Source organism: Juglans regia, chromosome 10 (assembly GCF_001411555.2).
Source record: "Juglans regia cultivar Chandler chromosome 10, Walnut 2.0, whole genome shotgun sequence".
Lineage (NCBI taxonomy): Eukaryota > Viridiplantae > Streptophyta > Magnoliopsida > Fagales > Juglandaceae > Juglans > Juglans regia.
The window spans coordinates 36,201,531-36,218,988 of record NC_049910.1 but is presented as its reverse complement, the minus strand read 5'-3'; the positions used below and the strand labels follow the sequence as shown (position 1 = coordinate 36,218,988).

Below are 17,458 nucleotides of genomic sequence, written 5' to 3'. Positions count from 1 at the left end.
AATCCATTTTTCCAGTTTAGATTGTAATGAAATTTGAAGTTGTGTACAAGTCTTTCTTTCCTTCTATTATGAGTTGTTTACAGATCACTTGAAATAAGCACATAAGCCATTAAAAAGAGTTCCAAATGTAAAACAATTTATTTATCTCATTCGTATAACAAAGTTTTATTGTATTTAAAATAATAATAAATAAAAAAAGCACTTTACTTTCTTGTTTAATGGCTCTATTTGGAAGCATTGCGGTAGCCTAACCAACCCAATTTTTAGAATTATCCGTTATTCCATAAATGAAGAGTCTTGGATGGGTTTTAATCTTTTATGGGGAGGATGAAAATCCATGGAATATCGGCCAGAGAATGAGAACTTAGAATGCACAACTCATTTCCCCATGCCTATTTACAGGTATTGATGCAGCATCCCTCTTAAAAATTTGCCTTCTTCCTATTGAATAGCTTTAATTGACGTTATTCTTATCCTATTGTTTCAGTTTTCATTCATACAATAAAAACAATATTTAATGACCTGCTCTAGTATACAAACTTCGAATAAAAAGGAAAAATGGCTGTTGTGGTCTCTAGAATTCAATCATTTCTCAAACTAGTAACAAAAAGATTCACAATGATCACTGAGTTCATACATGTTGAGAAATACTTTCAACCACGAAAAGATTTTATAAAAGTAAACTTACAAATTAACGTAATTTGATGTGACATATTAGATTCTAAAGTTATTTTTATTATAAAATAGATCTAACGTTTCATATGAAATCATGCAAATTTATAGATTTACTTTTATGAAATTTCTTTGTGATATCAAATGATCCCTCCATTCAAATGGAACTTGATGATGTCACTGTTGTTTAGCACGTCTTTACCAATCACAGAGAAACACGTAGCATGTAAATACAATCGGTTTTTTCAAAAAATAGGATATAATGTGCCAAATGTGAAAAATTTTATAAAACGATAATAACTCAAATTAATTTGACAATTATGTCAATTAATGCTAAGAAGATGGAGTTTAAAATAAAAGCATGCAACTCATGATCCTAAATTAACTCTGATCGTCTAATTCTATACGAACTGTAACAAATTAAAAAATAATCTTTCTTAAACATATATTCCGGCAGGGCTCTAATACAATTTACTTTACAATCTAACGTATTACATTACGTTTACATTAGTCATATTCTGAAGGTATGATATGTCAACAACAATCTGTTTGTGTACCACCAGATAGTGCATCTTTCTAGCATGAAACTGAACTTTCTTTTTATTGTTTTTTTTACTTTAAACCACAACACTGAAGATTCATATAAGAAGACGGTAATCAGAGAGGAGAGAATTTTGAGGGATTACAAGAGTAATTGTTTTATGTGAAACTGGTCATCTGAAGGGTTCAACTGGTGCAGACTCTTCAAGAAAAGCTGCAGCCTCAAAACATTCAGCAGCTTCTTGTAATGACAATGCAGTGCCCTCAGCTTTATAAAATAATCCAAGATTATACCATGCAGAATGATTCATTCTGTCCAGCCGTAATGCATTCATCAGAAAGCTTCGCATAACTGCATGTGATTGGTTTCCAAGCTTCCTGAGAACCACAGCTGTGGAGATCAAGCTTGGAACAAAGGTGGGATCAATATCCAAAGCATCTCCAAAAGCTTTTAGAGCTTCTTTGTAAAGGCCCTTTGCTTCATATAGTACACCTGTAATTCAAGTTCCAATCTTTTCAATACGAGGGCTCGGCCAAAACAAAACCCAAAAATACCAGTTTTTAAAGCAATGCTCCAATTAATTTCTTTTTCTGGAATTGCAACTGAATACTTAAAAACTAGAGGGCAGAATGAAAAGGAGTATAAATTGGCAAGCCCTGCGAGCAGCGGTTTAGCTCAGATGGAAATCTCAGATTTAAGAAATGATGGCATCAGTCTACTAGAGCCTATAAGTTCAAGTTTGGTAGCATGGACAAGGGCTATCACTAAACAAGATTCATATTTACAGATAATTCCTTTTCCATAAACATTTTTCTCTCTTGTTTCTAATAGAAAAAACTTGAGTAAATCATATTTTTGGTACTTTGCGAAAACATTAAGTCAGTTTTGTGTATTGAATATCAGACGAACCCGACAAATTGGACCACTAGGAAATTTTCCCAAAAGAAGGGCATTTAAAATATCATTGAAATAATTGGAAGCAAGAAAAATAATAGAATGGTGACAATATAGATATACCTGTGGCATGACATCTAGAAGCAGAGTAAGAACAGATGGCCTTGGATTTAGAAAGACAAATCTCAGCATCAAGCCATTGTGACAGGCTTATGTAGACATATGCAAGATCATGCCATACTTCCAATTCCAGACTCTTAGCGGGAGTTTTGCTGCTCTGCCAAAAATCGGAAAGTTGAAGTTAAAAAATAAAAAGAGAAAAAGGGGGCTGTTTTTTGTAATGGAAACTGTATTAAGAATATAGAACTGCAATTATCCCCCATTCTCATTTAGACAGGAAAGAAGACACTAGCTCCTTTTCTTTTTCATCATTTGACTTTGAACTGATAGGGGCATGGCTAAATCTATAATTGCGCCACTAATACTTTTTTCCCTTTGTCTCTCCCTGAAGAATGAGCCTAGTTCTTCAAAGATATGTATGTATGTATGTATGTATGTGTATATATATATATATATATATATGAAGAGGACTGTACATTCTTCAAAGATATAGCTTAACAACTTTAGTGTGGTATTAAATGGCACAATCGAACAGCAAGAACCCACTGTTTCCAATATTCTTTCCCAAGAAAAGAACCTTGTCATAAATGTCTCAAATAAATACAATCATTTGTAGAATTCCTTTATTCTCTCTCTCTCTGCTGGTCACTTACAGAATACCAGATAATTAGATCTCCCATTTTCCTCATACCAAGCACAAGTACACAGATATAATAACATGACCATACAATGATGTGAGTTTTCAAAAGTGCTCTCCAGATCTAATTTTAAAGAAACTCAAATGCATCTGATGCTATAATGAACAGATTTTAACTCCAAAACACAACGGAAAATGAACAGATTTTAAGCAAAAGGTAACAAGAATTCTATGTCAAAATATTGGAGCTCAAATGGGAAAGCTAATTAACAAACCTTACTAAGCTTCTTCCCTGAATCAAAGCTTTTGCGCTGAACTTGAAGAATGGCAAGAAGCTGAGTATAGGTGTTTATGGAAATTTTTAACTGACCCTGTGCAAGTTGAAGTTTAGCTTTCGTTCGCAACAGTTCTCCCTGGTCCCATTTTCCCGACTGATCCAGTGCAGCATTAATCACAGTTACGGCATCCATGAACCGTTTCTGAGCTGATAATATCCGGGCCAATAATAACCAACTATTGACATTAGAGCCACCTTCCAGTTTCAGCAAGCGCTTTGCATGAAAATGTGCAGCATCTAACTTCCTCTGGTCAGCATTTTCTAGGCTGAGATGGTATAGAATAAAGGGGTCACTCACTCCTCTCACTCCCCCAGCCTTTTCCAGGGCCTGAACTGCCTCAAACTGCCTTGAGACCCTGTCTGAATCAGCAGAAACTGATTTTGAATATGCCAAAAGTGAGATGCCCAATAAAAAATGGGCAATACTTTCTAATTGATTGCATTCACCGTCCAAACTTTCAGAGGCTCTGCGAGCAAAACTTATCCCTTCTTCTGCAAGATTCGGGTATTCCCCACAAATCTTTGATGCCATTAATAAAGCTGGGAGATATTTTGGATCCTCAGTTCCGTTCAACAACTTTCTAAGTAGATTCACAGCAACTGAGTCCTCCCCTGCTCCATAATAACAGAGAGCCAGAGTATGGTACCTATCTTTCTGATTGATGATTCCAGGAAGCAGTTCTTCAACTTGATTAGCTAAAGCCTTCAAATCCCCTGCCACAGATAGAGCAAATGAAAGGTGATCCAGGATTGATGGATCCCACTCAATTCTCTTGAGAGAAACTTTTCTCAGTAGTATCACTAACAGAAGTATAGCCTCTTCTATATTGTTTCTGGGAATGAATGAACTGTCCATTTGGGAGCGGAGATCTGGGGGGCTTGCTTCACCTCCGCTGTACAGAAGAAAGATGGCAAACTCTTTTTGGATTTTAGCTATGGTTACTGCATCAAGATTCCAATGATGGAGGAGTGCCCGCCTGTATGACAAAATGGCTTCATGTGCAGAATCAGCAAGCGTCCATAATTCTGGAAGCAACTCCACAGCCTTGTTTAGAGTCTCCTGCAATTTACAGTCAGCACCAAAGTTTTCAGGCAAGCCTTCTGGTAATGAAGATTCAACTATGTCGACAATAACTTTGCAAGATTGAGCAGCATCTGCAAGGATGATTCCAAACGTGAATTAGCTACACAATGATGTTCTGATTGTGAAGCTCAAGAATTCCATTTTCCCTTATTTGTTTAATATTTTTACAATCAAATGATCATCGTTTGGCCAGATTCTCAGCCAACCATGACATGCTAAGTGGAAAGACTCTAGAATGAGGGGTAACAAATAAAATGATGGGAATTGAGTATTTTTTTTTAATGAATACCAGAGTGGGATGACATGTAAACTAAGCATTCAAGGAACATTAAGATTCCAATTGGTTGATGACATGTAAAGTAAGTGTTCCAAGGAACATTAAGATTCCAATTGGTTTTATCAACGTCATTAACATCACCTGTGCAAATAGTGGGGCACTTGGGTGTTTACTAAACGTGCTAAAAATAGTAAAGGTTGTTCAAGTCTGCTCTAGACTCTGAGAGTTACTAAATAAATAGCTTTCACTCTAAGATCATACTCATCACAGTCCCTGTTTCCTTGGGTGAGCAAAAACATGTTAAGAAGTCACCGCTGATTCTAGAAAAATCAAAAGAATCCATGACTAAAGTAATAAAAGTAATTTAAATGCAAAATAAAATGAGACTGTTGAAGAAGTCGGAAGTTTTCCCCATAACAAACGCAGCCAGCACTTTCCCTTTATAAAATAACAAATGATAGTTTTCAAGAAGCAATATAAAAGGAAACCTCATGACAACGGTACCCAAACATAAACCATGCCCACAAATTTATCACCAGGAAAAACTAAAAGGAAAGCAATCTACAGATTAGGAAAATGTGCAAAGATAACTAGCAGCTTTGACAAATTCAGAAAGCAAATAGAAAATATTTGTATAACATAAAGGAAATACCTGTAAACCTCCCAAGACCCTGCAATGATTTTGCTTTGAGAAAGATTGCTTCCAAGAGTAAGCTGACAGCATGTAAAGACAGAGATGGGTCAGTAGAACTCTGAGAACGTCTCTTACGACGTTGTCCTTTCCTAGCAAGGGTGACTTTTATGTTAGGAGTCACTGCAGCAATATCTATTCCTTCAAATACGTGTAAAGCAGCTTCTATGTTTCCTTTTTGATATTCATATCTTCCTGATAATGCTCTTGCTTCCTGCATGTACAGACATCGTGATCTTACAAACACAGAACAACTTATCAAAAAAATTATGCACAAAAGTCAATTTTAATCATTTCCATCATGCATTTTTTGAGGATCAAATAATTAAACACGTCCCAATACCATATTATTGGAACCAAGGTGTAAAAAATGGACAGGTAGAAAGTGGAGAAAAGAAGAAAAAGAAATAAATGTGTGTATCGTGGAAATTAGAAGCAGTGGTTGTTGATAGGACGAGTGCAAACCTTGAAAGACAGTGCTCATCATGTGATGTGGAGAAAATCTTTATGTTTAGCCTCAAATTGAAAACACTGTTAGTGCTAAAAGAAGGTGCAAAAGAATGTATATCAGAAAGCATGATGGACTACAATATAGATTCTAAAAGCAGCAATGGCCTCCATAAATGTAGATGCTTTCTTAACGTAATTGTTGCCAAATAATAGTGCTTCGTTTGAGAACACTACAGATTTAAGCTTAGATCACTCTGATTCTCAACTACCTACCTGCACATTTACAATTACTGACTACTAAAGTACCTGAAACTGAGTTTCCAAAAACTAATTCAAATCCAAGACAAATTACACTATATAAGCTAGATAGCGTCAACCCAGGAGTAAATTAGAAAAAGTAGAGTGATTATTTAAAAGATAAGCAAACTTTAAAGCCAAAAAACGGAAACCGACCTCGTTGTTCAAACAACCACTCTCACGCAGAGATGACTCGGCTTCTTCTATATTCCCAGTATCCAGCTTCTTTCCAATCTCACCAGCTTTAGAAGAATACGCAATTTCGGAATAATCCTTAATTATTTCATCTACTGCTCCTAACTGCTCCCCGGGGCAGAAGCACTTTATCACCTTCCCAAATTTCTGTCTAATTTCTCTGCTCCTCTGGTTTTTGGTCCTATTCTGATTCATATTGCCTGAATACAATCCAAAATCTCCAATCACCAACACCACCACCAACGGTAAATCAATAAATCCGTTACGCAAATAAAGTATATATAGCCACTACACAAACTCACTAATCTGTGCTAAGGGAATGATCAATCAGACCAATTCTCATACAATAAAGTTCACGCTTTGCACGAGAAACATAATATGCCAACCAAAATATCCCACTAACATATCCCAATTATTGTGCAAACAAACATGTAAATGAAACCTCAACCCAAGAAATTGGGAAGGCATCAAATTTCACATCAAACGAAAACAAAACTACAAAAACCAATATATAAGTTTAGCATAATTTACCTCAACTCCACAGTTTTTTGAGACAAATTTCTTATCAGAAAAGAAAGCCCACTAATATTCTTGAATCTCACTTGAAAGAAATCATCTGGAATTATCGAAATTCGAGCCTACCCAAATAAAACCTTCAAAAGATAATTTGAAAAGGTCACAAATTTATAATTTCTTCCCACCTGCAACCACCAGAATGACATATTCAAGGCCACCCACCAAAGCAAATGAATAAAAGAATTAACCCAACGGCATTCACCTTTTAAATGTCCAAAAATAAAAGCAGAGGCATAGAGCCCACAAGCCATGAAAAGAAACACCCATTTAATCCAATTTTGTTCCAATCCATCAAAGCGGTTACTTTGAAGTCTCAGAATCAATCAGAGAATCCCTTAGCTTTAAAGATTTTTCATTTTAACTTTCTTTTTCTTTGAATGAAATACTTTGGCAGCAGGGGATGGAAACGGTAATTGAATTGAATCTTTGAAAGGGAGAAGAGTTCCTGTCTCGGGGTTAAAGAATTTGAGAATTTGCAGTAATGACGGTGGAGCCTCGGGGCATAAAATATCAGTTTTCTGCCACGTGGAGTTCGTATTCCTGTAAGAAATATAAAAAATAAAATTGCACCAAAAAAATTAAAGAAGAAGACATTCTGTTGATTCTGCCAGTATAAAATACGATGTCATGAACCATTTATAGACATTTTAAAAGCCCGAGTATCTTACTTGGATTTGAATTGAATGTCTATAATTTTTTATTTAGATATGTTTGGAGAATGAAATAAGATAAGAATTTTGTAAATAATAGTAAGATAGTTTGTGAATAATAGTGAGATAGTTTGAGTTAAGTATTTTTTTAATTTTAGAAAATAAAAGATAAAGAGTTAATAAAAATATTATAAAGTTAAAATATTATTTTTATTTTGAGATTTAAAAAAGTTGAATTTTTTTTTTCTTATTTGAAAATTTTGAAAAGTTGTAATAATTAATTTGAAAGTGTTTGTGTTTAAGTCATGTTTGGAAAAGAAATGAGATGAGATGAGATGAAAATTATAATCAAACATCCCCTTAGGGTTTATGAATAAGGAAAATGCTGCTCTTCCCATTGGGAGCTATTGCTGTGACTTTTTAATTTAATTTTTACTTAATGATTAAATAAATATTTTTTAATTATATAAATTTTTTATTCTTTTTAAAAATATTAAAAAATATTAAAAAAATACATGTGAAAAAAGTAAAAAAAAAAAATCCAAAATACATTAATAAGAGCCCCTAGCAAAAACTCACAGCAGTGGCTATAGAGCCACCCTATGAAGAAAGAGAGTTGTCTGAATAAATTTCTCATGTTATATATATTAAATGCTCAATAATGCTATGGGATATATTTTATATATTAAGATTTATCTTTTAAAGTAAATTATATTAAGATTTATCTTTTAAATTATACACATAGTATTTTATATATACTATGTGTATATATTTTATATACACATACCCTTTATTTATATATATATATATATATCAAGAGATTGATGACCTAACGGCATATAATTCGATTATTCTAATAAAATATCTAGATTTGAAATTATTTACTTATTGTATATATAAAAAGAAGAGTAATGATATATTTATAACATTTTGTACAATATATTATATAATAATGTGTTAAATAAAGAATCTTTTTATAAAATATTTTATAAAAGTAATATAATTTTATAAAAATATTTTTAATTTAACATATTATTGTATTGTATAAAATATTGTGGGTTAATCATTTTCTTAAAAAGAAATGTATACGTATGCGTGTTTTACTTCCAAAGGCCATTAATGGCGCTGGAGATCTAAAAAGATGTAATTGATGGTGATTAAATACGTACGTACGAGTTAGTTGTGTGAGAAAAATTATGGATAATACTAGTTTTTCCGATGGGAGCTCCCGTTGGGATTTTTTTTTTATTTTTTTTATTTTCTTTTATTTTTTTATTAAAAAATGTTTTTTAATAGTGATGGGATTTTTTTTTAATTTTTTTAAAATATTTAAAAATATTAAAAAAATGTATGTTAAAAATGAAAAAAAAAAAAAAAACACTTCGAGTACACTAGCGGGAGCCCCCTACGGTGACTCTAGAAGGGTCCAAAAATTATTGACATAAATTTGGAAACATAACTGCTTTAGACAGGTGAATCTTATGACGGGATTTTATCGAAAACCATTAATAGAATGACACGTCAGCTGAGTATATGAGACTAGACTAAAACTGGTCATACCGTAGAAATGCTTATCTCCTTTATAGAAGGAAAAATTCTATTTGCAATTGGCTGAGAAACTCCCGCAAAACCGGATAATAAAATTTTTTTTTTTTTTACATCTCTCTTCATTTCGTTCTCTCAATTTATCACTGTCAATTTTTTCTTACCATATTCTTCCTCTCTCTTTCTTCCTCTCGATTTCACAGTTTTAGTCTCTCTTCGGTGCAGTGCGAGTTTAATATCTCGTAAATTCAATACCCCGGTCAAGCTCGCAGCAGTTGAATTCTCCTTCAGAAACCGATCGAGTTCTTCTATTACAATGATGGAAGTTCCATAAGGTTTATCTTCGAATCCAAATCTGCAAGTTCATCTGTTGGATCTACAAATAATATAAAAAATCCAACTAATAATTAATTAGCTGCGCAAAGAATGCACCAACCTTTCTTCTCGTTTGATCACAACTCAAAGGTGCCTCTCCTCCTCCATCTCTCCAGGTCACTTAGTGTAGCTTCTTGCTAGCTGAAGCAGGTACTACACAAATATCTTTCTCTCTCCCCCACACAAATATCTTCTTGTTCTTATCTTGGTGGGTAGTGCAGCTGTAGATTTTATCAAAGATTTTTTCCCAAAATTTGGACTCATTGCCAGAAATGATTGTAAGTATTTTCCCTTCCTTTTTTTTTTTAAATAAAAAAATGATAACTAGTAATAGTGTTTTTCTTCTTGGATGAAATGCTCCGAGTTTCACTCTAACAACGAAAAATTAAAGATGGAAAGAACGAAATGCTTCTTCCCGAATTTCACTCTAACAATGATTCAAAAATCGATTCTCTGCAAGTTTACTAGAATCGTAAGGCGGCTTTTCTCGGAGATTGCAAATTGCAGATGAATGGACAATGCCAATTGACTTTTTTTTTTTTAAATATAAAAGATTATGGGAAGGAGATTACCGATATACGAATAAAAAACGAGATTGTGTCAACCGGTTGCACAGTCGGTTGTACCTAGCAGGGTTGCATACCGGCATCTGAAGTTGCACCCCATGGAATCCAAGATATAATCTTTCATATACAATAAAATTTGAAGCAAAAATTTTAATCAACTACACAATCTTATATAAATTTAAGCATTGTTTCTGCATTGTCGTAGAAACTTATAGTTTTCATTTTTTTGATCGGTGTAGATGGAAGTTAATAATACAAGTATCGCTTGCAGTGAAAAAAAACCTTGCAACCAAAGTTTTTCATTCCCCAGAACAACAGCTCTTGATAGAACTGCAAGTTGATCATTTTCCCTAGCAATTGTCTAAAACATATTTGAGTTTTCAAATTTTGAAGTAAATTGAATTGATGGTGGGTTATATAGATCTCAAGGCTTTCCAAAGAGTATCTCACTGTGTTTTCACTTATAATGGATCTTAAAAGAATATTCAGACAACTTATAAATATAATCAAATCCTAAGAAAATCGAGGATGGAGAGGGGGAGAGAGAGAGAGAGAGAGAGAGAGAGGGATTAAGTGATCATGTTTCGACGTAGTCCAAAAAAAAATCGTGTTTCGATTCTCAAATCCTGAGAAAATCGACTTAGTCTTCAAATCGTGTTTCGGTTCTGCAAATCAGAGAGAGAGGGGTTAGGGTTCGTGAAGGAGATGGAAGGGGAGAGAGAGAGGGGGGGTTCGGTCTCATCATTCACATGTGACCCCTGATAATTTGTTTTTCCTCTATAGCGCACCCCACCAACTTAGAGATACATCCTTTACGTGGCCCACATTCGTTGGTTGCCGTTGTTCTCTAAACTACGGATATACCTGTTTGAAGTTATTCTCATTTGGAAATTCAATATAGAGTTCGGCTTCTGACTCGTTGGGTTGGTGATGAGCATTTAACAACCCTCAATCAAAATATGATAGGTAAGAAGTTTTAAACTATATACAATAAAATTGATATCATCTGATTACATCAAGAAAAATTAATTCCTACCAATGTGAGAAGTCAAAGCATAGAACTTCATCTTCTTCTTCAAGCCAGTCTGTCGTTGCACCAAATCCAGACCACCATTGCACCAAACTAGGTTCGTCGCCTCCACAACTGAATGTCATCGCACCACCAAGCTTCGTCACACCCACGAAGCTTTTTCTCCCCCACAAAGCTTCGTTGCCCATGAGCTCCATTGCCCACCAAACCAAAACCCATTTGAGAAAAAAATACTTGTCAGTGCAGAGCATTCCAGCACAAAAGCTGCCTAAGCACAACAAAACCCACAAAGCTCCGTCACCCATGAGCATTCTTAGCTAACTCTCCTCCACCCATTGTTATCCTTATGCGAGTGAAAGCAATCCCAAGAAATAGGACCACTGCCATGAATCACAACACTTTCCATTTTCTACCATTTCAAGCTCTTTTTTATTTTTTTTAATGAAAGCCTAATAAACAGACTGAAGCAAAGCACAGTAACAAAAAAATATTCACTCACTCAAGGAGAAGATGACCATGTAGAGAGCGTGCTAGAAGTCCTCTATGACCTTGGTAAAGGCTTATTGGGAGTCGAGCCCTTGGGACTCATAGTGGGATTAGAGTTCTTGTGGGGTAGGCAGCTTTCTCTTCTGGCTAGCTACGTCTTTATCCTGTGTGGGTGAGGAGGAGGAGGAGCTTTGAGAGAAGGCCATTGGGGTTGGTGGTTGTTCCATTTTGCGATAAAAACGAAGTTGAGGAAAAACAATTGAATGAGAGAGAGATTGGATTGTCATTTCACAGTAGAGACGAGGGAGCTTTTTGCACAACATTATCAGCTATAGGTAGGCACATTAGATATGAAATAGAAGAGTCTATGTGGCAAACATTTATTGAATGGCTATTATTAGAAGGATAGCAGACGGACCGGTGGAAAGATATTCTCTTCAATATATGCAATGATTCCTTTATTTTGATGTTAGAGTGCCTTAAACGTGGCCATGTGTATGTATGCGCTGTTACCGTTAGCATTGTGTGGTCCTAGCCATCATATGGTTCATAACAATACCATATATATTAGGAAAATGTTTTGGATCTCGTGCTCCAATAGTCTTTTTTTTTTTTAATTTAATAATTAAATAAATATTTTTTAATATTATGATTTTTTTTTAATATTTAAGATGATAAAAAAAATACATAAAAAAATTCAAATAACTTCGTCAGTACTATAAGAAAACTGCTTATTTGTTACTAATTATTTTCAGTAAAAATAATTATTTTTATCATAAATAATTGTTTTTATCGTAAATAATCTATTTTAAATATTTTTTTTTCTTTTTAGTGTAATGACTATTATCGTACTGGTATTAAGGAGGTGATAATTCTGATGGGTGGTTCCAAATTAAGGAGGTGATAATTCTGATGGGTCCAATTCCAAAGAATGTCGACATCATATACTGGCACAAGGCCGGTTGGCTTTTAATCCGAGATCATACCAAATATGAATGGCAAATTAATTGAGCGTCCAAGCTCGCTCGATCGAGGTAGCTAGCTATAGCTAGTGCATGCAGCCAGCTAGTGAGATGATGACGAGGGATTTTTAAGACGGATCAATATATATGATCTTAATTCTAAAAATATTTGTTGCTCTCTCTTATTACTTGAGGCTTGCTTTCAAATTTAGGAGATTGATTTCAGCTGGCTGCTGCATGCTTCGACTGAACTAGGCGCTCCTCCTTATCATCATCATCATGTCCATATATTCATAACTTTTATTATTTTCCATGAGAACATAGAAAGCCAGATAATAATTATTAGAATTTTATAAAGAAAAGAAAATCCGTTATACCCAAAAAGACAGACACGTACAGTGACTCAGTGAATACTCATGTAGCACCCCCACAGTACTAGGCGCCTAACCTAGCACATTAATGTAGGACCATCTATATATATATATATATAGAAAATCTATAGCTAGCTTAATTTTTTTACAGAGTTAGTTTATATACAGTTTCTAAATAAAGATTGTTAGGTGAAAGCTGCTTGATTGGTTTGGTAGCGATGTGGCATGCACGCATGCATGCACGCATATATGCATGTGGTACCCTAAGTTCAAAATCACCGATCGAACAACTTCATTCACAACCATTCAATGACTCTGGCCGCTAAATAATTCATGGCCCTCCTTCGTTTTCTTTTTCTTTTGGTTTAGCATGTATTTCATGCAAATCACATGTCGAAATCTGATGAATCAATGCTCAGAACCAGTAGTAGGACTACTTGATCAGCAGAAGATCATATTGCTGCCCGCGCGCATCTGGACCACTATATCTTCTTTAAAAAAAACAGATGGTTCACTGCCTTTCTAGATGTTTGTTAATTTATTCAAGTAGATAATAAGAATCTTTAGCCTTGAAGTTAGGATTGAATATTTTGATCACTACTTTTAAAACATTATACAGACTATACATACACTTGGGTACGTATTATAATATATATGTGCTTAGTTGGGTTTTCATTTCTGTATTTTCTTTAGTTAGCAAGAAATGGGCCGGCCGGTTCGTTTTTCTGCTAATTTCTTCTTCTTTTTCCCTTGATTAACTAACATAAAGAAGAGGTCGCGCTCTTCTTCGTCTCGTTCATTTTTACAAAATTTTTTATGTTATCTTATTTAATTATTATAATTTTTTTTAATTTTTACATAAAATAAAATAAACAGTTTAACTTTTTTAAATTTTAAAACAAGAATAATATTAAAAAATATATTCTAATAATATTTTATTTAATTTTTAACTTTTATCTAAATTCATTTTATTTTATCTGTGAAAATATACGAGACCATGTTACCCATAAGATCCTCGCGATGTAGTTTTCCAAACACCCATTAATTCTCGCAATTAATGCATGGATAATATATGATACATTTTTCCTACATACATACAGTATGTACGTACGTACACTAGTACTACTACTGCTATATACACATGATCTATACGTACGTACGTACACTGTTCACGATCGATTTCTGAGAAATATCAAGAACAGTCATCGATCACGTGATCTCTCTCTCTATATCACGTATAATATGTATGATCATGAGTCGGCCGTATATACTTTCCAAAATCGTGTTCGACACTTTTCATGTACGTACGTTTATGTATATGTATTCTAGCTTCATTATTCACACGTACGTACGTACACTAATATTCACGTGAAAATTAAGGAGCTAGCTGTTGAGTACTGTCGATCAATATTCATGCATGTCAATTATCAAGAATGGTACTACGTACTCGATCGGTGACCACATGATCTCTACCAGTACGTATATATAAATATATATATATATATATATGCTTTCTAAAGTCGTGTTCAACTCTTTTCATGCACGTTGATCATAAACTTCATTAATATTATACAACGTCGCACGTACACCATGTCGACACCCTTTCTATTCATACTCACCGGACACGCAAGCTAGGTGCATATCGTCATTATCTTAACATGAATGGTACAATATACTTTTGTGAAAAGAAGAATATATATCATACGTACGCAAGACTAATTGCCTAGCTCCTTTCTGAAATATGCATAAACAAAATGTAGGCATGGTTAGAATGAAGTACCGTGCAGTTATTTTAAAAAAGAATTAAATTTATTATTAAGAAATTTTTTTTTTTATATGAGTCTCATATTTATTTAATTTTTTTAAAATGATTGTGCAACGCTTATAGACTTATACTACAAGTATCATTTCTCTTAATTTAAATAGAATAAAATATTTAATATCCAGCATACTGCATATATATATAATTTATATATATATATATACATGTTTCTTATATATATTTAAGAAGGCTAGCTGCATGCCATGGCCAGAGCAATATATATTCCGGGATTTGACATCAGAATCTGTCGAGTATTTAATTACCCGCGTGCTGATAAAACCGCATGCATATTATATGCATGAGATCGCGAGGGAGGAACCGCTCAAAAAATCTCGTACGAAATGGTAAACCAGTGGAGATAATATTATATCGATACTGTATTATATATGGGACTAAGATTCATGAATGCATGTTAATTAATAATTTACTCTTGTATATAGCAGCAACCCATGAATGCATGCATGCTATCCGGCCTAGCTGCTACCTCATCCCATAAAACATCGTCTCTATATATAGTTAGCGTTATAAAATATATATTTGGTAGAACATGCGCGCATGCATGCATCTTAAAATTAAATTGGAAATTCTGATCATATGGAGTGTGCATGCATGATGATGCAAATATCAGATTCGTATATATGAACGCGTGCAATATTAAAGGCTACAAAAAACAAAGCGAGGACAGAGATTCAAAAGATACAATTACAAATTTACAATAATAATATTAATAATAATAAAAGAAAATACAAGCCTTGAAAAGAAGAAAATAAACGAAGCAAATGGGCATGAACTACAACTGTAACTGTAAGAAGCAAGCGAGCTGGGTGGGGTTCACAATGCCCGGCACGTGGGCCCCACCCGTTTTTAGTAAATTCGCTAATTCCACGTACCTTTGGTGATCTTCCACCTGTCGTCGTCCTCGTCGTCGCTCCGCTCCACCTCTCGGCTCCGCTCCACCGTCATCCCTCTGCTTCCCTCTCCCCGACACCGGAATCGCCTCCTTTTGGGCCGGATCCCACGGTCGACCGAGCAGCGTACCTCTGGTGAGAAACTCGTGGGCAAGATACCCGGCCAGAAGTCGGTTAGACGGGATCGGATCGACACATCCGGCTGGTTTCGACGTCGACCGCTTCGACGAGGGTTCGAGGGCGCCCAACCCGAGTCCATCCCTCTCTTTGCGTTTCTTATCAATGACAATATTGGGCGTCAAAACGCGACGCGGAGGAAGTCGCATCGTTTTGGTACTCATGGCGTCGTTTTGGGTGCATGCCCCGTCAGCACCAAGGTTCAAAACAAGGCTAAAAGGGTAAACTCACCTCAAAATTATCAGGTGAATTAAAAATAGAAAAATAAACAAATAAGGCAGAGAAGGAGACAGCTAGAGAGTAGAGTGACGAGAGAGAGAGATGGAACCCCAAAAATAAACGAAATAGTGGAGCAAAAGGGGGCACTCTATTTATAGGAGATGTGTTAGCCATTTACCCTTATGATATCAACGAATTTACAGGAGTACCAATAAGACATCGAATCGACGAATTGACAACAAAGCCCTCCTTTCTGCTTAACTCGGAATCTCCCTTTTTATTTTTTATTTTTTTTAAGTTTCCTTTTAAAATGGCATGCCAGCCGAACAAGTTACTGATTTTTTTTTTCTCGGCATCCAAACAAGTTGTAAGGATGTTAGGTGGTTACCAATAAGTTACCACCAGATACCCACCCGGCCAGACAACTACCAGCCATACAAGTTTTAGATTCCTTTTATTTATTTAGCTTTTTATGGATGTATGTGAATCTAATATCACATCATGAAATGATGAGAAGATGATAAAAATTGAGATGATGAATAATATTACTATTCTAAATAATATTATATATCATACTCTTATTTCACTTCCATCATGCTTTATAAATATAGTACTTTCTATCCCTCATGAATCATTTTTTATATTTACAAAATGAAATTAAAAAACTAATACAATAACACCTCATCATAGTAAAATAAGAATAAAAACAGTAATCTAAAATGTAACATTTCCCTTAATTTCTTTGTGTGTATTTTTTTATTGAGAAATATCATGTCCACGATATAATATATTCCTAATTGTCAAGAGAGAACTAACTCTTGCCTTCAAAACTTTTGGTCTTGTTGTATATTCTTAAGAAATGTTAAATAAAAAAAACAACTTTTGAGTAAAATCATGGGATCTAATTATGTTAAAAGAAGAATAAAGTCATGTGTGGTAATGGTCAAGGGCAAGTACTCCTCTTAGAGCACTGGTATTAGATTAGCTAAATGTCAGTCAAGTCTAAATTTTAACTAAATTTTCTCAAAATTAGTTGCATTAGACTATCAAAATCACTTCAAGTCAAGTTATAAATTACTGTAATTGGAAAACCAAAGTCATATTAAGTAAATTATTATTCACCAACTAAAAGAATATTTTATTAAAAAGTATTCATCTTCTCTTCATTTCTTCTTCCTTTATTATTTATGTTAAATAATTTGTTTAGACAGTAAAAATTAAATTATTAATTAATATATAGAATATATTTATAAAATATAAAAAATTATTAAAATATATAATATAATATTATTATTTTAATTTTAAAATAATTAATCCAATATAAATTAACTTCTTCAAAAATTTTAATTTTAATCAAAACCTCATATTTTAGTCCAAATTTACAGTTGAACGATTGCGAATGCTCTTAGAGCATTCTCATTGGATTAGCTAAAAGTTAAATCCAATGAGAATTTAGCTATTAGGTCAATAAATTGTTCACATTGAATTAGCTATATTCCAAATATTTAGAATATAGCTACAGTAATATCCAAACTAATTTTTAAATTTGGAACACACTATTCATTCATCAAATCAT

The 17,458-nt window shown here is 34.0% G+C and overlaps 2 protein-coding genes across 7 annotated transcripts; both read right to left on the bottom strand.

Annotated features, from left to right (window-relative positions):
- Positions 1-1,092: 1,092 nt before the first annotated feature.
- On the bottom strand, positions 1,093-7,227 carry LOC109010724 (protein NPGR2-like). Of its 6 annotated transcripts, none has more exons than XM_035694540.1 (7): positions 6,974-7,227; positions 6,727-6,896; positions 6,157-6,413; positions 5,215-5,467; positions 3,140-4,356; positions 2,231-2,384; positions 1,093-1,705 (listed from the first exon to the last, which is right to left on the bottom strand). In XM_035694540.1, exons 3-7 carry the CDS (start codon positions 6,388-6,390, stop codon positions 1,386-1,388), a joined length of 2,178 nt encoding a protein of 725 aa, XP_035550433.1. In that variant the 5' UTR covers positions 6,391-6,413; positions 6,727-6,896; positions 6,974-7,227; the 3' UTR covers positions 1,093-1,385. The 6 variants fall into 6 exon arrangements, with proteins under 6 accessions (XP_035550433.1, XP_018847173.2, XP_035550434.1 ...); XM_018991628.2 differs by having other exon boundaries at positions 6,157-6,395; XM_035694541.1 differs by having other exon boundaries at positions 6,157-6,395; positions 6,838-6,896.
- Positions 7,228-15,368: 8,141 nt separating this feature from the next.
- On the bottom strand, positions 15,369-15,812 carry LOC109021478. Its single transcript, XM_019004114.2, has one exon. The coding sequence runs from the start codon at positions 15,810-15,812 to the stop codon at positions 15,369-15,371; it is 444 nt and encodes a 147-aa protein (XP_018859659.2).
- Between the last annotated feature and the right edge of the window lie 1,646 nt (positions 15,813-17,458).

What these genes read in the sequence shown, in the direction of transcription:
- LOC109010724 (XM_018991624.2), bottom strand. Translation starts at nt 7,022, where the DNA reads ATGGCTTGTGGGCTCTATGCCTCTGCTTTTATTTTTGGACATTTAAAA. An exon ending in GGGTCTTGGGAGGTTTACAG is followed by an intron (nt 4,357 to 5,214) that starts GTATTTCCTTTA and finishes TCATCCTTGCAG; the next exon opens with ATGCTGCTCAATCTTGCAAA. An exon ending in TTCTAGATGTCATGCCACAG is followed by an intron (nt 1,706 to 2,230) that starts GTATATCTATAT and finishes CTTGAATTACAG; the next exon opens with GTGTACTATATGAAGCAAAG.
- LOC109021478 (XM_019004114.2), bottom strand. Translation starts at nt 15,812, where the DNA reads ATGCGACTTCCTCCGCGTCGCGTTTTGACGCCCAATATTGTCATTGAT.